Here is a 17,969-nt window from a genome sequence, read left to right as displayed (position 1 = left end):
TCTGTTGGCAGGTGTGCACTCAGTGTTGAGTAAACCTTTAATTAAAAAAAAAAATCAATCACTCATCAAACATCTGTCAGAGTCCAGAAAAATCCTCATCTCATTTCTTTCCCCTCCCTCGCTGAGTCATGAATCTCATTTCTTCCATTCGAACTATGTTTAAAGCTGCTTCCACGACTCCTCTTTTATATTTTTGATATAAGATCTTCGGTGTTAATGTGCTGACGTCAGGCACAAAGACCAGCAGGCAGTGCGCGGAGAGGCGGATAAGCGAGACACAACCTGTGCCGGTGCGCATCTTTCCAAACTTCTCTAGCGCCGCCAAAGAGCTCGGAGTCAAACAGTAACACCAGGGCTGAAGATCAGCACTGCGCGCCATGAATAACAAGACTCTGAATTTAAACACGAGTCCGCCGCGGGTCGGCGACTCCGGAACTGTGGATCATGAACTCGTTATCACCTCCACTTTCGGGACGCTTCTCTCTGTTGTCTACATAATCGGAGTGTCGGGGAACGTGTACACGCTGGTGGTGATGTGTCACTCCATCCGCTTCGCCACTTCTATGTATATCTCCATCATCAACCTGGCTCTGGCAGACCTCCTCTACCTCTCCACCATCCCCTTCGTGGTTTCCACTTACTTCCTAAAGGACTGGTACTTCGGGGATGTGGGCTGCCGCATCCTACTCAGCCTGGACCTCCTCACCATGCACGCCAGCATCTTCACCCTCACTGTCATGTGCACGGAGCGCTACCTGGCCGTGACCAAGCCACTGGACACAGTGAGGCGCTCAAAGAGTTACCGCAAAGCTCTGGCGTGGGGAGTGTGGCTGCTGTCTCTGGTGCTCACTGTGCCCATGATGATTATGGTCGCCCAGACCACTAAGAACACTCGGGATGGGGGTATTAAAAGGATGTGCGCACCCACATGGGCGCCCCTGGCTTACAAAGTATACGTGACTGTCCTGTTTGGCACCAGCATCATGGCACCGGGGCTCATTATCGGCTACCTGTATGTCAAGTTGGCTCGCACTTATTTAGAGTCCCAGAGAAACTCTGTGATCAGCAAAGGCGGGAAGAGATCACCTAAACACAAAGTGCTGATCATGATTTTCACGATCGTATTGGTGTTCTGGGCGTGTTTCCTGCCGTTCTGGGTCTGGCAGCTGCTGCCTCTGTACCACACCAAACCGCTGAGTCTGGCCTCGCAGACACACACCTGCATTAACTACCTGGTGGCAAGTCTCACATACAGCAACAGCTGCATAAACCCCTTCCTGTACACGCTGCTCACCAAGAACTACAGGGAGTACCTGAAGAACAGGCACAAGAGCTTCTACAGATACACGTCCTCCTTTAAGCAGCGACCGCCCAGCCTCTACTCCTGGGGGAAGTCAGCGTCCTCCAGCAATCAGTTCGAGTTCAACTCTGAGACTCTGGTCATGGGGACACTGAAGTGACTCGCATGTTGAGTGTAAAAGAGGAGACAACTTCTGGAGACAACACCGCAGCAGGTAGGTTGGGGGTCTAACCTCTCCATTACGCACAGGCCGCTCTGACGCCGTGCCTAAAACGTGCGCCCTGGTGACCAAATTTAGCTGGAAGTGATATTTAATCACTGTCCGTTTTTTTTTTGTTAGTGAGGATTATTTTCCAGGATCACTGCTCACTATTCGCAAGAAGCTTTTTGTAGTGTTAGTGGTAATCCTTGCATGTCTGTCCGTTTTGGTCCCACTGAGCCCCATTAGCACTCTGATAGCCTAGCCGCGCTAGACCCAGCTCTGAAGACGCAGGGGTCTAGGAACTCTCGACAGGGAGGGAGGCGGGCTAGAAGGTTGTCTTTCAAATCACTCTGCAGCAATTGGGTAGGTATACAACCAATCAGCGCAACGAATAGGCTGACGTAGTTCCTAGAGCGCTGGAAATCAGAGGATGCGGTAGTTGGTGAAGCCTTATTTATACAGTCAATGGGTGAAGCTCAAGTATATTACAGACATGTTAACAGAAAGATTATTCAGAGTCGGTGCTAATGGAGCTCAACGACTGTTGTCGTTTTTGTTGCCGACCCTGGCAGAGAATTAAATTCATTGCCGTGGGTTGTCTAGTGCAGCTTTGTTTCCCGTTGTTTCTGTCAGAATCGTCGCGCCTCTGTCGTCACTTAGTTACGCCCGCCTTCTGACTCTACACTTCATGGTGATTCGTCGGCCAGTTTTAGGAGCATCCAGCCTCGAGGCTTACCGAGGGGAACTAGACCCTTGCGTCTTCAGAGCTGGGTCTAGCGCGGCTAGGCAAGCAGTCTGACCCTTCTCTCTGCTGCTCCTTCATATTCGAAGTCCTCGGTGGAGCAACTGATCCTACAGAGCTTTGTTTAAAACAAGGCTGCAGTGAAAGACTGCAGTATTTTATAGAGAAAACATTATATAACACTTTGCGACATAAATTAATTTCTTTTCACGTTCCTGTGGCAGGACTAAACTGCTGAGGCTCCTGTCCACCCACTGATACCTCACCTGTTTACAAGGCAGCATTTCAAACCAAGTGACTGTGCAGAAGGCCCCAGGCTGACTGTGGCAGTTGTTTTGTAGTCATTTAATGTGTTAACATGTACCACTAGTGCACAATGTAAAACTGAAACTTGACTGCTGCCGATTTATTGAAGCTCCTCATTACAATTACTGTATGTTCACAACTTTATTCATGGTTCTTTACCAAGTTTAGGTTTAAATAAATTATCCACAATAAATTACAAACCGATAAACAATTGTTTTAGGAGCCAAAATGTAACCCTTAGTACAGTATATTTCTCCATCCTTGACCACGCTCTGTACAGGCTGTACACTTGGGCTGCAGGTTTACTCAATGTAATTTGGGTCGAAGTAATTTAATTGGAAATTTGTACCATTTTAGGAGAACCCTATTTGATACGTGAGTTTCTGAGACTTCTATCTCATCAACAGGATAAATAGTTTCCTTAAAAGCGTGCTGTATTTAACTTGATGTATGTATTTTACCCCCTTGGAGATTATCATTCCACTACAGGCAGATGAAGTCGTATTTCCCCCTTTTCAAAGTGGCTACTCTCCTGAAATCATCCATGTGCTTTTTTTTTTCAGGAAAGTCATTGCTAACTTTTAAGAAGTAACAGTAAAAATAACATCTAAATTGTTACTCATATTTTTTTTAAAAGTAATTCCTTGTTTATATTTCAATTAATTAATCTTAAAATGTCTGTGTCAAATTTGATACTCCAGGTTTATAATATGCCTTTTTCCTGAATTGTACTGTTTTGTAATGTAATTTACATCATACATATGAAAATACAAACCACCCTATTTTGATGATGTAATTTACTCAATTAATGAAGGAAATGCCATCTTCAAATGCATTTTGAGTATTTTTACAGTTCCTTTGAAATCACAATAGCTTTACTAGATATCAAAAGACTAGAGGAAGAAGAGAGAAAAAGAAAAATCACATTGAAAATGTCATCAACAAGATACTGGATTGCACCACAAGTGACATGGAGCAGTTAGCAGAGGATGAAGATGGGGAGGAGATAGAGTGGTTTCTAGGCATGTACATGCATCTGGGATTAGTACGTGTCCAGTGTGAGAGCCTACTGGGAGATGGAGACAAATCTCCCTGCAGTTTGTTGCTTTGTTCTTTCTTTTAATTTTATTTATCGTTATATATATATTTTTTATGAAGTGTGTCAACTCACTCAATGCTAATTAGTAAACTGGAGCAAGTCGAGTTTTGCTTCAGATTGTTGTGGGGAAAAAGGTGCCAAAACAACCTAATGTATGAATTTGATGTGAAAAATCTATGATAAACAAAATGATATGGCATTTTTTAAAGGGTTAATAAGCATCTTAGTTAAAAAAACTTCTTGCTATTTTTTTGATGAGACCTGTTTTACAGGGTTCGGAGATATAAACTTTTTGAGGAATTCGGTGTCAAACCTAATTTTAGAACCATTATTTTGCCTAATGTCAAGCATATTTGTTGTGAAGTTGGTTGTGTCAGAGTGTGTTAATGTTTGTTTTTTTAATGTAATTAATAGGACCATTATTATATCATTCAATCACAGAAGAACTGGAATGCAATAATCTGACATTGTTTTAATCATCATCAAAACATCGGACAGCTATTTTATTAAATAATTGTTTAGTTGCTTTCTTGTGCATGAAAATGGCAATAATTATTCATCACATTCCCTGAAGCTAAGACGAATATATTCAAGCATCTTAAATTTTTTGGTAGGACTCACAATCAGTGACCTCCAATTTCTGCCATTTTCCGCATATAATTAATCATATATCAAAACTGCTTGCTGTTGATTGGTTAATAATTTCAGTTCTCTCTGATTCTGGTTAGTTTCTGTACTGTTATGTGTGACCTCACACGATAGGACCAGTAAGTCGGGAGGCAGTGGTAGAACTCAAACTTTTATTAACACTGATCACTCAGTTCATACCTTACACCAGAGTCCGTCATCTTAATGTGTCCCCCCTGACATATCACATCATATTAGTTCCTATCAGTGCACCCCTGACCAAATTGGGGCCCTAAACGAAATGTTATTTGGAGCCCCTCCCCCCCAAAGACAAACACACACACACACACACACCACACACACACACACACACACACACACACACACACACACAAACCTCTCCCCGTCCCAATTAACTGCATGCCAATTAACTTGACAACCTTTATTAATAATAGAAAATGTACTTCAAGTATAGATACTATAGTTTGAGTCAAATAAAATAAAAACTTCAACTGAAATAAATAAATATTAAATTAAACACTTCAACCTAAAATAAATATAAATAAAAACAAACTTCAACTGAAATAGATAAATATAAATAAAAACAAACTTCAACCTGAAATAGATAAATATTGTCAGTCAGTATAGCCTTCCTTAACCCTTTCCTCAGGTTAATTCAGGACCAGCTCTCCGTTTAACCCTTTAACGCTTCAGTGCGTCGTAGGTGTACCGCCGGCGGTACCCTTACTAATTTGCATAGAATTTCAAGAATGTCCGACGGCTGCAAACACGATTATACAAACACTATACGCTGATGGAAAGCTTAGATTCTCATGAATCCGCCGGTATAAACCACTTTCAGATGTGATTACCACAGCGGGTGAGAAAACACATTTGTCCAACAAAAACAAATATTCATCCATCCGTTCTCTATACACGGCTTCAACGCACACAGCGCGACTCACATTTCCGGGTTCATTATTACACACAGAAAAAAGATTCCACAAAAAACGGCCATAATCCAACCTTTACATACAGACAACACAAGCCAGTAAACTATTTTGTCCAAAACATGTCCTGAAGTCGGTATAAAATCCACGAATGGTCGTTTTCAAGGAAATGCACCTCGCGATGTGCGTCCAATTTCCCTGTATTTTTCGTCATTTTTTTTATTTAAAAATAGAATATTAGCGATTTTTTGAAATGAAAACGGCTGGAATTGACTGAAGCTTAAAGGGTTAAAGGGTCAGATTCTATCTGCCTATTAGAATTTACCTAACAGGATTCAGTAGAATAATTAAGCTGGTGTGGAGGAATACTCGCCTAGGTCCTAACTGTCTTCTTCCAAACGTCTTACCCTCTACTTCAATAAATACTTTCTCACTAAGCAGCCCTCCTAAGTAGTAGAATTGATTATTGATCACGTTTGTTAACTCTTATAACTGTTGCACTTGGTGATATTCCTAGGTTAGTTTAGAGGTTTGGAAAACTAACCTCAGGGTAATGTTTAAAGTAACTAGTTGGATTAAGTAACCTTTAGACCATTAGATTTAATGCACTCAATCACTTAACGTTTTACCACTATGCAGAATAGGTGAATCATAATAATTTCATTAGACTTCTCTTTAAATGCAATATAGCGTTTTATTAAGCAATTATTAGCAGGGGCACAGGATTAATTCATGATTAAGCAATTTAATTATTTCTGATTATTTTCTAAACTAAACTAAACTAAGCTGAGCGTACCTAAGAATCTTCTCTAATTAGTAAATTTAGGAGAGAGAGGACAGACAGCCAGGCCTTAGCTGCCACGCCCCGTCTTGACCTGTGTCTAGTTGAACTCCTCCGTAGACCAGCAGACTCGGTAAGTAAGTCTTCTTTGTGGGCGGAGGGTGTTCCTCCTAGGCAGGGGGAGTGGAGAGGTCCCAAAGCCAATCGTTGGTCTGGCAGTTATCTTTTGTAGCAGCAGCTGGAACACAAGTGCGGGCGTCTCAGCTTGTCTCACTCTCCAGGCTGTGGTGGGTCGCTGGGTCCTCCAGCCCCGGGGAGGGGAGCAGCCCTCTGCTGTCTCCTCCTTCTACCTCTCTGGATGTCGTAAGGTGCTGTCTTCTCTTCATCTCTTTGGATAACTGCAGACCTCTCAGGACTCTCCGTCTGGCAGAGTGTGGTCCTCGCTTGTTGAACAAAGTCAGAAAAAGACTTTGCCTCCAACGATGTTCTCAGTGATCTCTGGAGCCTAAGTCCTGCGTTGTCTTCCCGTCTCTAGGGCCATAGATGCAGTGAAGAATCTTCAGAACTCCGGCCAAGTTCCCCTTTGCAGCTCCGGCGAGTAGCAATCTCCCCCCTCTGGGGGAGAACTCCGAATCAGTGTCTCTGACTCTGGGTTTTATACCCTAGCTCAACTTCAGCTTAGCACATACACATTTCTACACACAATTCTAACTCGTAAGTAGCCCAGTTGATTAACTCATAGGTTAAGACACAACCTTCTTCCTATTACACATTGTCAAGGCCTGGTCAAGGGCACATTCAAGGCACAATTCAAGGCACATTGGTGAAGTCATTCTTCATTGCGCTTCCTATAACCATATTTGGTCACAGAACTTCCTCAATGTCCTCCTTTCTGCAGTGTCATGTCAAAATAAAAAAACTCAACAACTGAAATAATAAATATTTAAAAAAACTTCAACCTGAAATAAATATTAAATAAAAACAAACTTCAACCTGAAATAGATAAATATCAAATAAAAACTTCAACCTGAAATAAATATTAAATAAAAAAACTTCGAACTAATTAAATAAATAAACTAATCTGAATAAAAAATAGCCATCAACAAATAGCACAACTAAACAGGCACGTGTGCCTTTTTACAGATGCACACGTCTGCTTTTTTTTCAATGCAAAGTCATCAATGAGGTCATCATATGACAACTGCTGTGCCATTTCTGTGTTTATGCCTATGATAGCCAAGCCACTTAAGCGTTCTTGTGCCATCGATGAGCAGAGGTATGTTTTGATGAGCTTGAGTTTGAAAGCTTCGCTCTGCAGAGGCAACTGTAACCAGGAGAGTTATTGCTATGCGGAGGGCAATCCACGAGATTTGGATACAGTTCCTCTAAATTATTTTCATGGAGAAAAGACAACATCTCCAGAGCAGTTGTTTGTGTGGCAGCTCCGTGAGTTCATGATCTCCTGGGCCATCTCTGCGCCATCAAATATCAGACTCCCCCGCTGCAGTCAGTGTCTTCTCTACCCCGATGCAGCGTTTCTGCAAGGTGTCCTTGGGCATCCTTTTATGCTGGCTGAAGTCAAACAGCAACACCAAAATTCTCCTTAACCTAACTAAATGTCTCAAATCTTTCTTGCAGTGTGTGACAGCAGAGTCCACAACAGTGTTGAAAAATGTGACTTCAAGCTTTTTAAGAGCATCACTCATGGGGCTCATCTGCAGCCTCATAGGCCAAACTGCCTTTTAGTACTCCTCAGCCTCTTCACTCTAAGTTCTGGCTCTGTGATAAGGGTCTCGCAGAGTTCCTTGGCAGATGCTGGGCATCAGCAAACCCAGACAGTCTGTACACGGAAAGAGAAGTTTTTGCACTTTCAATAAGTTTGACAGCAATGCCAAGTTCCATTGAACTTGACTGAAGCAGCTTATTCACCTGGTTTATGGTGGTCAGAATGTCAAACCACACAACTGAGCAGATCAAAAACCTGTAGGATGCCACTTCTTCTGCCAGAGCCTGAAGCCTCTACTTTAGCAGCTGGGTCACTCACAGTTTCCCTAACCTCAAGGAGAGCATCCTGGATTTCTTGGCTTGATGTCTGACAGCTGCGATACTCTGAAGTCTGCTCTCCCATCTAACATCACTCTAGGACTTCAGTGTCACATTGACATGCTTAGTCAAGATGTTCCATCGCTGTGTGGCTCCTGAGAAAAACGTAAACAGCTTCTGCACATAGCCGAAATAACCCACAGCATCCTTGGAGGACTTTGCTGAATCTGCTATTACAAGATTCATGGTATGTGCACCACAAGGGACAAACAGGGCTCTTGGGTTTTTTTTTTAGCAGTCTTGCTTGTACACCTTGGATCTTACCTTTCATGTTAGCCCCATTGTCGTAGGCCTGTCCTCTGCAATATTCAAATGGAATCTGCAGCTCTTCAGGTCTATCCAGGATGACATTTGATAGGCTAAGGCCAGTAGTTTCCTCAACAACCACATATCCTAAGAAGTATTCTTTAAATTCTGGCTTGGGTTTCAATGACACACTGCGCAGTACGACTGACATCTGTTCCTTGTGACTTGCATCTGGGTTGCAGTCAAGGATAACTGAATAGTATTTTGCCTCTTGCACACAGGAGACAATGGTTTGCTGGGCTCTGTCAGCAATTATCTGTATCAGTTCATTTTGTATTCTCTGGCCAAGATACTGAGTGCGGGTGCTCTCATCTTTTATTCTGGCCAGGTGATTTTCCATCACTGGATCAAACTTTGCTAAGAGCTCAACTTCTTCAAGAAGCTGCCATTATTTGGCTCATAAAGGTGTTCTGAAGAGCCCCTGAAAGCAAGATTTCTTGAGGCAAGTGACAGTGTATACCAATAAGGCGTGTGAGGACATTTCGCCAGCTGTTCCCTCTCTGCCTCTAGTAAAGTTAGTTCCTGATGGTCAATTGTCTGGCCCTTCCTCAGATGAAGCTCAAGTTCCTTCCGTTTAAGCATTGACTTTGTGTGTTCTTGGTTGTTGTCATGACTCTTGAGAGCAGCATTGATATTAGACCAATCACTAAGGCCCTTGGTAGTCAGTTTTATGTCTTGAGCACTGAAAAGTTGCAAGCAAAAAAAAACCACAGAGTTGTTGTGCTTTGAATACACAAGCCAACTTCTTGTTACCTTGTTTCCATTTGCAAGTGACCGGTAGAACAGGCTACTATGAAAACTTCTTCCATCTGTCTTAGGGAAAGGGAAAATTTGACACAACCTTAAAAGACCCTCGCTGCACAAATTCAACCCGTTCAGCATCTGATAACTTTGCTGGCCAAAGAGCAGGATCAACTGGTTGTGCACTTGGAGTAGCACCTATATGTGTAAAGATGCTGCTTGATGGCCCTGGTGATGTGCTGGGTGCTGCTGCATCTGCAGAGATGTTGCTGCTGCTTGATGGCCCTGGTGATGTGCTGATAAATTTCAGCATTGACCCTGTTATGATAAGAAATCGAGACAAATCCATACAAGCAGATTAAGATATGTTTTGGTCTTAATGATAATTTCATGATGAATTAATGTAAATACTAGCCTCTAAAAGATTCAAAAGCAATTAATGTGAATCATACAAAAACAACAACAACAACTACTACTAATAATAATAATAATCATCATCATGATATAAACTACGGCTGTTACTACTATCTATTATTGTAGACTATAATACAAATAACTACTACTACCACTACTACTATTAGTACTGGCTTGGTAGTTCTACTGCTACTTCTACTAATATGAAACAAAAACTACTCATATTGCTATCTATCTATCTATCTATCTATCTATTATTATATTTTTATTATCATTATTGTTGTCGTATTGTTATTATGCACAGACTACAGTCCAAAAAGAACATAATTCAGGATCCGTCTGTCATCAGTTACACTATCATTTCAGTTTCTCTCTAATGTCTCCTCAAAAATTGACTGTGAATTAAATTAACCAACGAGGTGACATTTATCTCCTTATTCATAGTCAAAAACTTCTTAACAGCATAAACTGATATAAAACTATAGCCAATATATTGGCTAAAGTTTATAGCTTATATACGACCATCAACAACTGGTCTTTTCTTTTATAACTCTTTTTCAACAGAGGTGATGCATAGGGCGTTAACAAGGCATTCAGTTAATGTTAATTAGGGCTGCTGGAAGAAAAAAATTCTCCAGTCTAGACAGAGACTGATGTTTATTTCAACAACATACCCACCTTCAAGAGAAGCACGAGTTTCCTCGTGTTTTGCCTTTTTTTCTTCTCTTGGTCGCTCTGGATTCATAATTTCTTTTCGACATGTTGAAATCTCGCCCTCTGCTCTCCATCATCTGATTGGTCAGATGTTGAATGCTGACAATCATTGCACGGTCAGATTACAGGTTTGTCCTCATTTGAGCTCTTGTTTTGTCTGAGCTTTGTGTCTCTTGTTGAACCAGGAAGCTTGTTTGTGCTTCAGATCCTGGTCTTTTACCCCGGAACCGTTGAAGATTTGGCCACCTTGGCTAAAGTTTCTTCTCACTGACGGGTAAGGTGTCCTGATATTACGACCCATCAGCAACTGTGTAGGTGATGAGCCCTGTGCCAAGGGTGTGGCTCTGTATGCCATGAGAGCCTTGTGTGGATCCTCCCCCTTCTTCAGGAGAGATTTGACTGTCTTACAGCCCTTTCTGCTTCCCCATTACTTTGAGGATAATGGGGACTTGTGGTCATATGGTTGAAATCATAGTCTTTTGCAAAGGCTGCAAACTCGGCTGCTGAAAACTGGGGGCCATTATCTGTGACAAGAGGTTCAGAGACCCCATGGCGTGCTAAAATGACTTTCATTTTGTTGATCACTGGGACTGCAGTTGTAGAGATAAGGTTTGGAACTTCAATGTAGCAAGAAAAATAGTCTATCACTAACAGGTACATCGCACGATTCCACTGGAAGAGATCTGCTGCAACCCGCTGCCATGGCCTATTAGGGAGTTGCGTCCTCATGAGATGCTCTGGCGCATTGTGAACCTCCTGTGAACAAACTATGCAGTTGTCAACTTTGAGTTTGATTTGTTTGGTCAAACCAGGCCACCATATGGATTGTTGTGCTCTGGAAAGACACTTTGTCATGCCCTGGTGACCGTCATGTACTCTGTTGAGCATTTCCTCCTGCATGTTGATTGGAATAACAAGTCTTTCACTTTTCATCAACACTCCATCTGCAATGGACACATCTTGGTGGTACTGCCAATATGGTTGAAGTTCAGGTGAGAGAGCTTTCCTACTGGTAGGCTACCCTGTATGAACCAACTCTTTCAGTCTCCTGCATGTATTGTCCATTTCCTGTGCCTGTCTAATTTGTGCAAGCTTGCTTTCTGATGCTGGCAATTGTTGCAGAATCTGGTTGACTGACACGCACACATCATCTTCCAACTGCTTGTCCTGCATTGTGGGTGGGGCTTCGATGGGCGCCCTAGACAGTGTATCTGCCGTGATTACGTTCTTTCCTGGGACGTGTTCGATTTTGTACGTGAAGCGAAGCAGTTGCAATCTAAACCTTAAAATACGAGGGGGGAGTCTCATCGCCTCCCCAACTTTTGCTTCAGTCACCTTATGCATATACTGTGCCTCCTCTTATTTTGTGTACTTAAAGTAAAAGTAGAAATTAAAAGTAGGCGAAGTGATAACAGAGTGAATGTTGATAAAGAGTAAGTAAATTAAATATATACAATAAGCAATACTCCCTACTACTTAGAGTACTAAAATAGATTGAATGAGGCCAGCAATATCACAAAAATAAAATAAAATAAAATAATAAAAACTATATGAATAAGTACATAAATAAATAGGAATAATTATATATAAAAAAATACACAGATCATCGTAAAAGATCAGAACAAAAGCAATGAGCAATGAAAGGGAGATTTAAAGTCTGGCAATGACAAATATGATCACATAAATCATCCAGTGGAAGTATTCCAGTCCAAAGCATATCTCCCCTTATTCACCATGTCACGTAAAGACAAGGGTAAATACCTCAGAAAGGGTGACCATGTTCCCTCAAACAAATTATCATCCCCTTTCATTCGTGCTATAAGTCTTTCTAAGTGTAAGACTTTATATGTCTCCAGGTACCCATTGCGTGACAGTTGGAGGTTTGTCCCTTATCCACTGCTTTAAAATACATTTCGTTGCCAGAAACAAAAGCAGGGTTTCCGCGGGGTTTTAAAAAGTATTAAAAAGTGATAAATCAAAAACGCAAAATTTAATGGCCTTAAAAGGTTTTAAATTTGGGCAAAAAGTATTATTTTTTAAAAACGAGGTATTATTTTTTTCTTTTAGACAATGAGCTGTTTCATTTTGATCAAAAAATAAACATAAATAAAATAAAACATATCTTGCTTGCAAAACTTTATACCGGAACGTTCGTCAGTCGCTCATGTCAACGTCATAGCAATGCATTCATTGGTCGTTAGAGAGTCGTTAGAGTACATAGCTGACTTAGCTGCTGCAATGCTAACTTGACATCTCCCTGGATGATGCCACTTCGACTTCCGAGAGCGACCGCGGCCTGCGGGATCGCGGAATAGCGCTCATCTGTCCGCAGATTGCTCTCCCACAACCTATACGTGGATTCAAACTTTAAGCCGTATCACTGCCGAAGTCTAATCACTTGGTCCTTGTGTCATTTCTGACCGACCCTGAAAACTTCATTCAAATCCCCGAGTCCGTTTTGAATGATGTGGGTAACAAGGAAATTATTCCCACACGCTGATCGTCACATAAGTCCGCCGTGGCTCTCAGCGGCGAGACCGAGACGCCCCGTCTGCCCCAGTTGTCCGACCACGGAGCGCGTTGCCTGTGGTAGCGTCCCGCTCAGGCGGTGGTCGACCCTCCGGATGACATGGACATTTCTCTCCACTATTTGGTGGAATAATTAATCTAATTTACCTCATTCTTTCAGTGCTCTAATGGATCTAGATGCAACAGTTTCCATCATGGTGATTTGTCTGGTCTGTTGTCCGCTCATTTCAGCCATTCTAATATGTTTTGTGAGTGTGTATCAATCGATGATTTTTTTTTTCTTTTTTTGTATTCCACCACAATATTGCACGGTTGTAAAAGCTCCGCTTTGGTGAAGAACATCAGTGAATTAATTGTTTATCACGGTCTTCAGCAGTAATTTTTATTGGTAAATGAGAGACATTAGTATCGCACATGTCTGCATCTTCAAACCATAAACAGGAAGTGAATTCGGTGACATACGTGCATTACGTTTGCGCTGGGAGCTGCTATAATTGGTGGAACTCACGGGAGGCGGGCCAAAATTGCAGGAAAGTTGCGGTGATTGGACAAAATTGCAATGGCTGAACTAATCACAAAATCAAATTCTCTGAGGAGAAGATACAAAGAGAAGAAGGAGGAATTGGTGTAAATGGACTAAACTAACGAGGACAAGGCTGTGCAGCTGATGCACTTGCCGTAAGACTTTGATTTTGTCCCTCTCTCTCTCTCTCTCTCTCTATTTTATGAAAGGTTAAGGCACTTGGCACAAGATTTTTTATTTTGTCATCCTGCTCTCTTTTTGATTAAGTGTTTTGTGAAAATTTGCGTGCAAATTTGTTGGTCATTTAAACCTAGTTGATTGTTCAATCCTTGTCTCAGTTTGTTTTTACTGGTTTGTGTGGTTGTTAAACATGTTCTTAATGGGCTAGTGGAGTCTTCCATGGGGACAGGAAATAAATGTGCAATATTTTGTCTAAATCTCTTCTTTTATAGTATTAGTAGCTGTTGCCTAATGGTTGGGAGTCAATCTTGAAAAGGTTGTACGTAAGTTTAAATTCAATACCATTCCATTGCTTAAGCGCCTCTGAAGCAAGGCACCCCACCTGACATTGCACCAGTTACTGTAACTAATACCCTGTAGCTAAATAACTAGGTCTCCTTGGATAGTGGTAAGCATGATGTAAGTGTTGTATGTCAAAATCTGCGTGCATATCAAAAAAGGTTTCTGATTAATACTTGCAACTCGGTGTCTTGATGGTTGTAAAAAAAATCTGAAGGTAGTAAAAAAAGGTATTAAATGGTAGTAAATTTAACTTCAAGATTGGTGTATAAACCCTGAAAAGTTTGTTGCACAGTTTGAAATCTGTTCTACTCAAAGATAGTGTTTTTGAAGGCAAGTTTAATATGAAGAGGCAAGGATCCCTTGTGATTTTAAGTGAGAAAATTTTACTCAACTCCTGGGCAACATTACTCCAAAACCTTACAATCAGATGACACTCCCAAAAGCAGTGAATGTGTGTCCCAACAGACATTTTACATTTGATACAAAGAGGAGAGACCCGATAATCCATCTTGTTAAGAATGAATGGTGTTATGTGAGATCTATGGAGTATTTTAAATTGAGTTTCTCTCATTCGATTGCAAATAAATGTGGTTTTGGCAGAGATTATTGCTTCATGCCAGTCATCTTCAATAAATTGCCGATCAAGATCTCGTTCCCACTTCTGGATCACCTTCCTTATATTTTGTGGATCCAAGGAGTAAAGCAATGTATAAGAATGAGAAAGAAAATGTCTTGTGTCTTTTCAGTTCAGTACAAATAAGTCTATATCACTGGGAGCGGGGGTGGCTGTGTGGATATTTTTCACATTTGACAGAATAAAACTACGGAGTTGAAGATACCCAAAAAAATGTTCAGATGCAATGTTGTACTTTTGTTGAAGTTGTTGAAAGGACATCAGCGTATTACCCTGATATACATCCCAAATGAGCCTGATGCCCTTCCCATGCCAGCTATCAAACACATTACTATTAATTCCTGGGGCAAATTCCTCATTTCTGGTCACAGGTGTTTGCAAAAGGTGAATTGTTTTCCCCAAAATACCTTGTAAGATCTCGCCAGACTTTGATAGTGTTGTAAATGATAGGATTACGTTTAATGTGTGGGGACCTCCTCTTCCTGTAATTAGTCAGTTTGCTCAGCAGGGAATAGGGAGAGGAAGACCATTCATCTATACCCGCTTCAGATTTTAAATGAGACTGGAGCCAGTCCCAGACTATTCTGGTGTGGCAGGTCCAATTATAAAATCTTAAATTGGGTAGGGCTAAGCCCCCTCGTTCTACTGGCAGTTGTAATGTTTTAATTTTTATTCTGGGTTTTTAATTGTGCCAGATAAATCGTGAAACGGCCTTTTCTAGATCTAAAATAACCTTCTTTGATATCCATAAAGGTAACATCTGCATAGGATCAAGCAACCTGGGGAGTATGTTCATCTTTATGTGACTGATTCTGCCCATCCAGGAGAGGGGGAGGTCATGCCACCTCTCAAGGTCATTCTTAACTGCTCTGATTATAGGCACAAAATTAAGTCTCCTCATGTCCTCAACCCTAGGAGACACTGTAATACCAAGATAAACAAAGCCTGAAGTGGCCCATCTAAATGGGAAATTTGTGTCTGAGTCTGTGTTACTATAGTTTCTCAGAGGCATGGCTTCAGATTTTGTGTAATTTACTTTATAGCCAGATATGGAGCCAAATGAATTCATAATTGACAGAGTGGCCGGGACTGATACCTCGGGCCTTGAAAGAAAGAGTAAAACGTCATCAGCATATAATTCTATCTTATGAGTGATCTTGCCTAAAGTAATGCCGTATATTTCCTGACTATTCCTGATGCGTTCCACTAGTGGCTCCAGAGTGAGGGCAAAAAGGAGGGGAGAGAACAGGCAGCCCTGTCTTGTCCCTCTACCGAGCGGAAAGGGAGACGAACGCATGCCATTAGTTAAGACACAGGCTTCTGGTGAATGATAAATAAGTTTTATCCAATTTATAAACTCTTAGCCTAATCCAAATCTGCCCAAAACATCCCACATAAACCTCCACTCCACTCTGTCGAACGCCTTTTCCACGTCCAATGATATAGCTGGATACTGGACAACTCACTCCCCGGTCAACTCACTCCTTAGAAAGTCACTCCCCATATGCTTAGGTTACTTACCTATAACTAGCTGAAATCCATGGATGATATCCTTTTACACTGAAAGCTGAAATACCCTAACCCTAAACCTAGCCCTAACCCTGACCGGGGAGTGAGTTGACCAGGGAGTGAGTTGTCCGGAGAGTGAGTTGACCAGGTACCATATAGCTAGTGCCCGGTGTTGCGTCTCCGAGGGATACTGTGCTACATTAATAAGCCTTCTCACATTAGAGCTTGATAACTTAGCCATAATAAAGCCTGTCTGATCATCATTTAAGAGCAAAGGTAAATAATTTTCCAATCTTCTGGGCAGCACTTTAGAAAGTATCTTGCTATCCACGTTTATAAGACTGACCGGCCTATAAGAGCCACATTCATCTGGAGGTTTATTTTTCTTCAGGATTAAAGAGATATTCACTAAATTTAGAGAGGGAGGGAGACATCCATTTCTGAAGGAGTCCAAAAACATATCAGTACCCACCACAACTCTACTCATTTTCTTATAATACTCCGGGCCGTAGCCATCTGGCCCTGGTGCTTTCCCACTTTGAAGACTGTGAATTGCCTCCAGTACCTCTTCCTTGGTAATCGGCCTATTCAGAATTCCCCCATGGTAACACTTTATAATAACTATACACTATTAAGCATTAGTTAAGCATTGGTGCAGCATAATTTAAGCGTTAGTTAATCCTTAAATCCTCATGAACTCATCATGAATTCACCATTAGTAATGCATTACAAAGCATTAGTAAAGACAGTTTTAAATGTTCAACTAACACATTTGTGATCAAGCAACTCGAGCGGTGGAAGAACAGCGGTACAAAGGCAGGCGGAGGCAGCATTTGAGTGGTCGACTTCTTTTCTCTTTTTTCCTCTTTATTTTCCAAATGTGCAAAAATACAAAGTAATCAAAGTGCAAGTGCCTTAAGGTGCGTTGGAGGTCAGGAGCAGTGGCTTCTCCAGCAGCAGAACACCCCAAATGAGGGAAAAAGCCTCCTCTAATACTGGTCTGCTCAACAGGAATAAACCAATAAAAACTCTGCAGGTAGATTGTGTTAACCTTAGCTATTAAACCTAAGTTAAAAACTCTCCAACATAAACCATAACCCAGAATAAAGTAAACAAAAAATAACTAATGCAAACTAACCCAACTAAAACCACCAAACTTAATCCAACAACAAAATATAAAGTTAAAACTATTGCAGCCACCCCTTCCGTATCCCTCCCCTTGGTTCAGCCTGGAACAGTCTTTTGGGCGTCTGGCTCCCTGGGGACTCTTTTGGCCAGACGCACCTGGACACAAGAGGAAATGGTAGGTTAACTGCACAGACCACTCACACACACACCCCTCCACGACACTCAATACATTCACCGCATGCACACCACACTAAGAACAACCAATTTAAAACTATCTCACAATATTGTACATTCCAATCTCACTTGTTATGTTGCCTCCGCAGACCCGGCCGCCGCCATCACCCGAGGTGACGCCACCGGACCGGACCCGCGGGCAACCTCAATAAAAATGTTTGGTTAATAAAATATTTAAAACCGACAATCGTATACAAATTATTTACCAATTAGCTTTCTCAAAGTGTTGGGTGCATTAAAACGCTAAGTGAATATATAAAGTGTCGTGTGCAAGGTGCAAACATACGTGACGGACGGCCCTGTTCGTCACACATTATTATTAGTTAAACATTAGTAAAGTGCTTAATTCATCGTTAACTCATCATTTGTAACTAATTAGTTATACGTGCTTAATTAATCATGAATTCATGATCTGTATGGCATTTATTATGCATTACTAAGCACTTAATAAATCTGGTTAAAAATGTTTTGTTGCTCATTGATAACCTCAGTTGTTAATACTTTATAAAGGGTTAGCAACTGTGTTAGTATATGATTTACAAACATATTCATACTCAATGAATAACTTATTAATGCGGTTACTACTCATTAGTTAAGTATATTCC

General features: G+C 41.3%; 1 protein-coding gene across 1 annotated transcript in view; it reads left to right on the top strand.

The window, feature by feature from the left end:
• Positions 1-235: 235 nt before the first annotated feature.
• LOC110956150 (urotensin-2 receptor) overlaps positions 236-17,969 on the top strand; it is a 43,526-nt gene continuing 25,792 nt past the window's right edge. The window contains exon 1 of the mRNA XM_051939233.1: positions 236-1,514. Within this exon, the coding sequence (XP_051795193.1) occupies positions 378-1,460 (1,083 nt within the window). The 5' untranslated portion in view covers positions 236-377 and the 3' untranslated portion in view covers positions 1,461-1,514. The remainder of the gene's footprint in view (positions 1,515-17,969) is intronic.

This window comes from Acanthochromis polyacanthus, chromosome 19, assembly GCF_021347895.1.
Source record: "Acanthochromis polyacanthus isolate Apoly-LR-REF ecotype Palm Island chromosome 19, KAUST_Apoly_ChrSc, whole genome shotgun sequence".
Lineage (NCBI taxonomy): Eukaryota > Metazoa > Chordata > Actinopteri > Pomacentridae > Acanthochromis > Acanthochromis polyacanthus.
The sequence above is the reverse complement of the archived record's forward strand: the minus strand, read 5'-3'. Positions and strand labels throughout refer to the sequence as shown.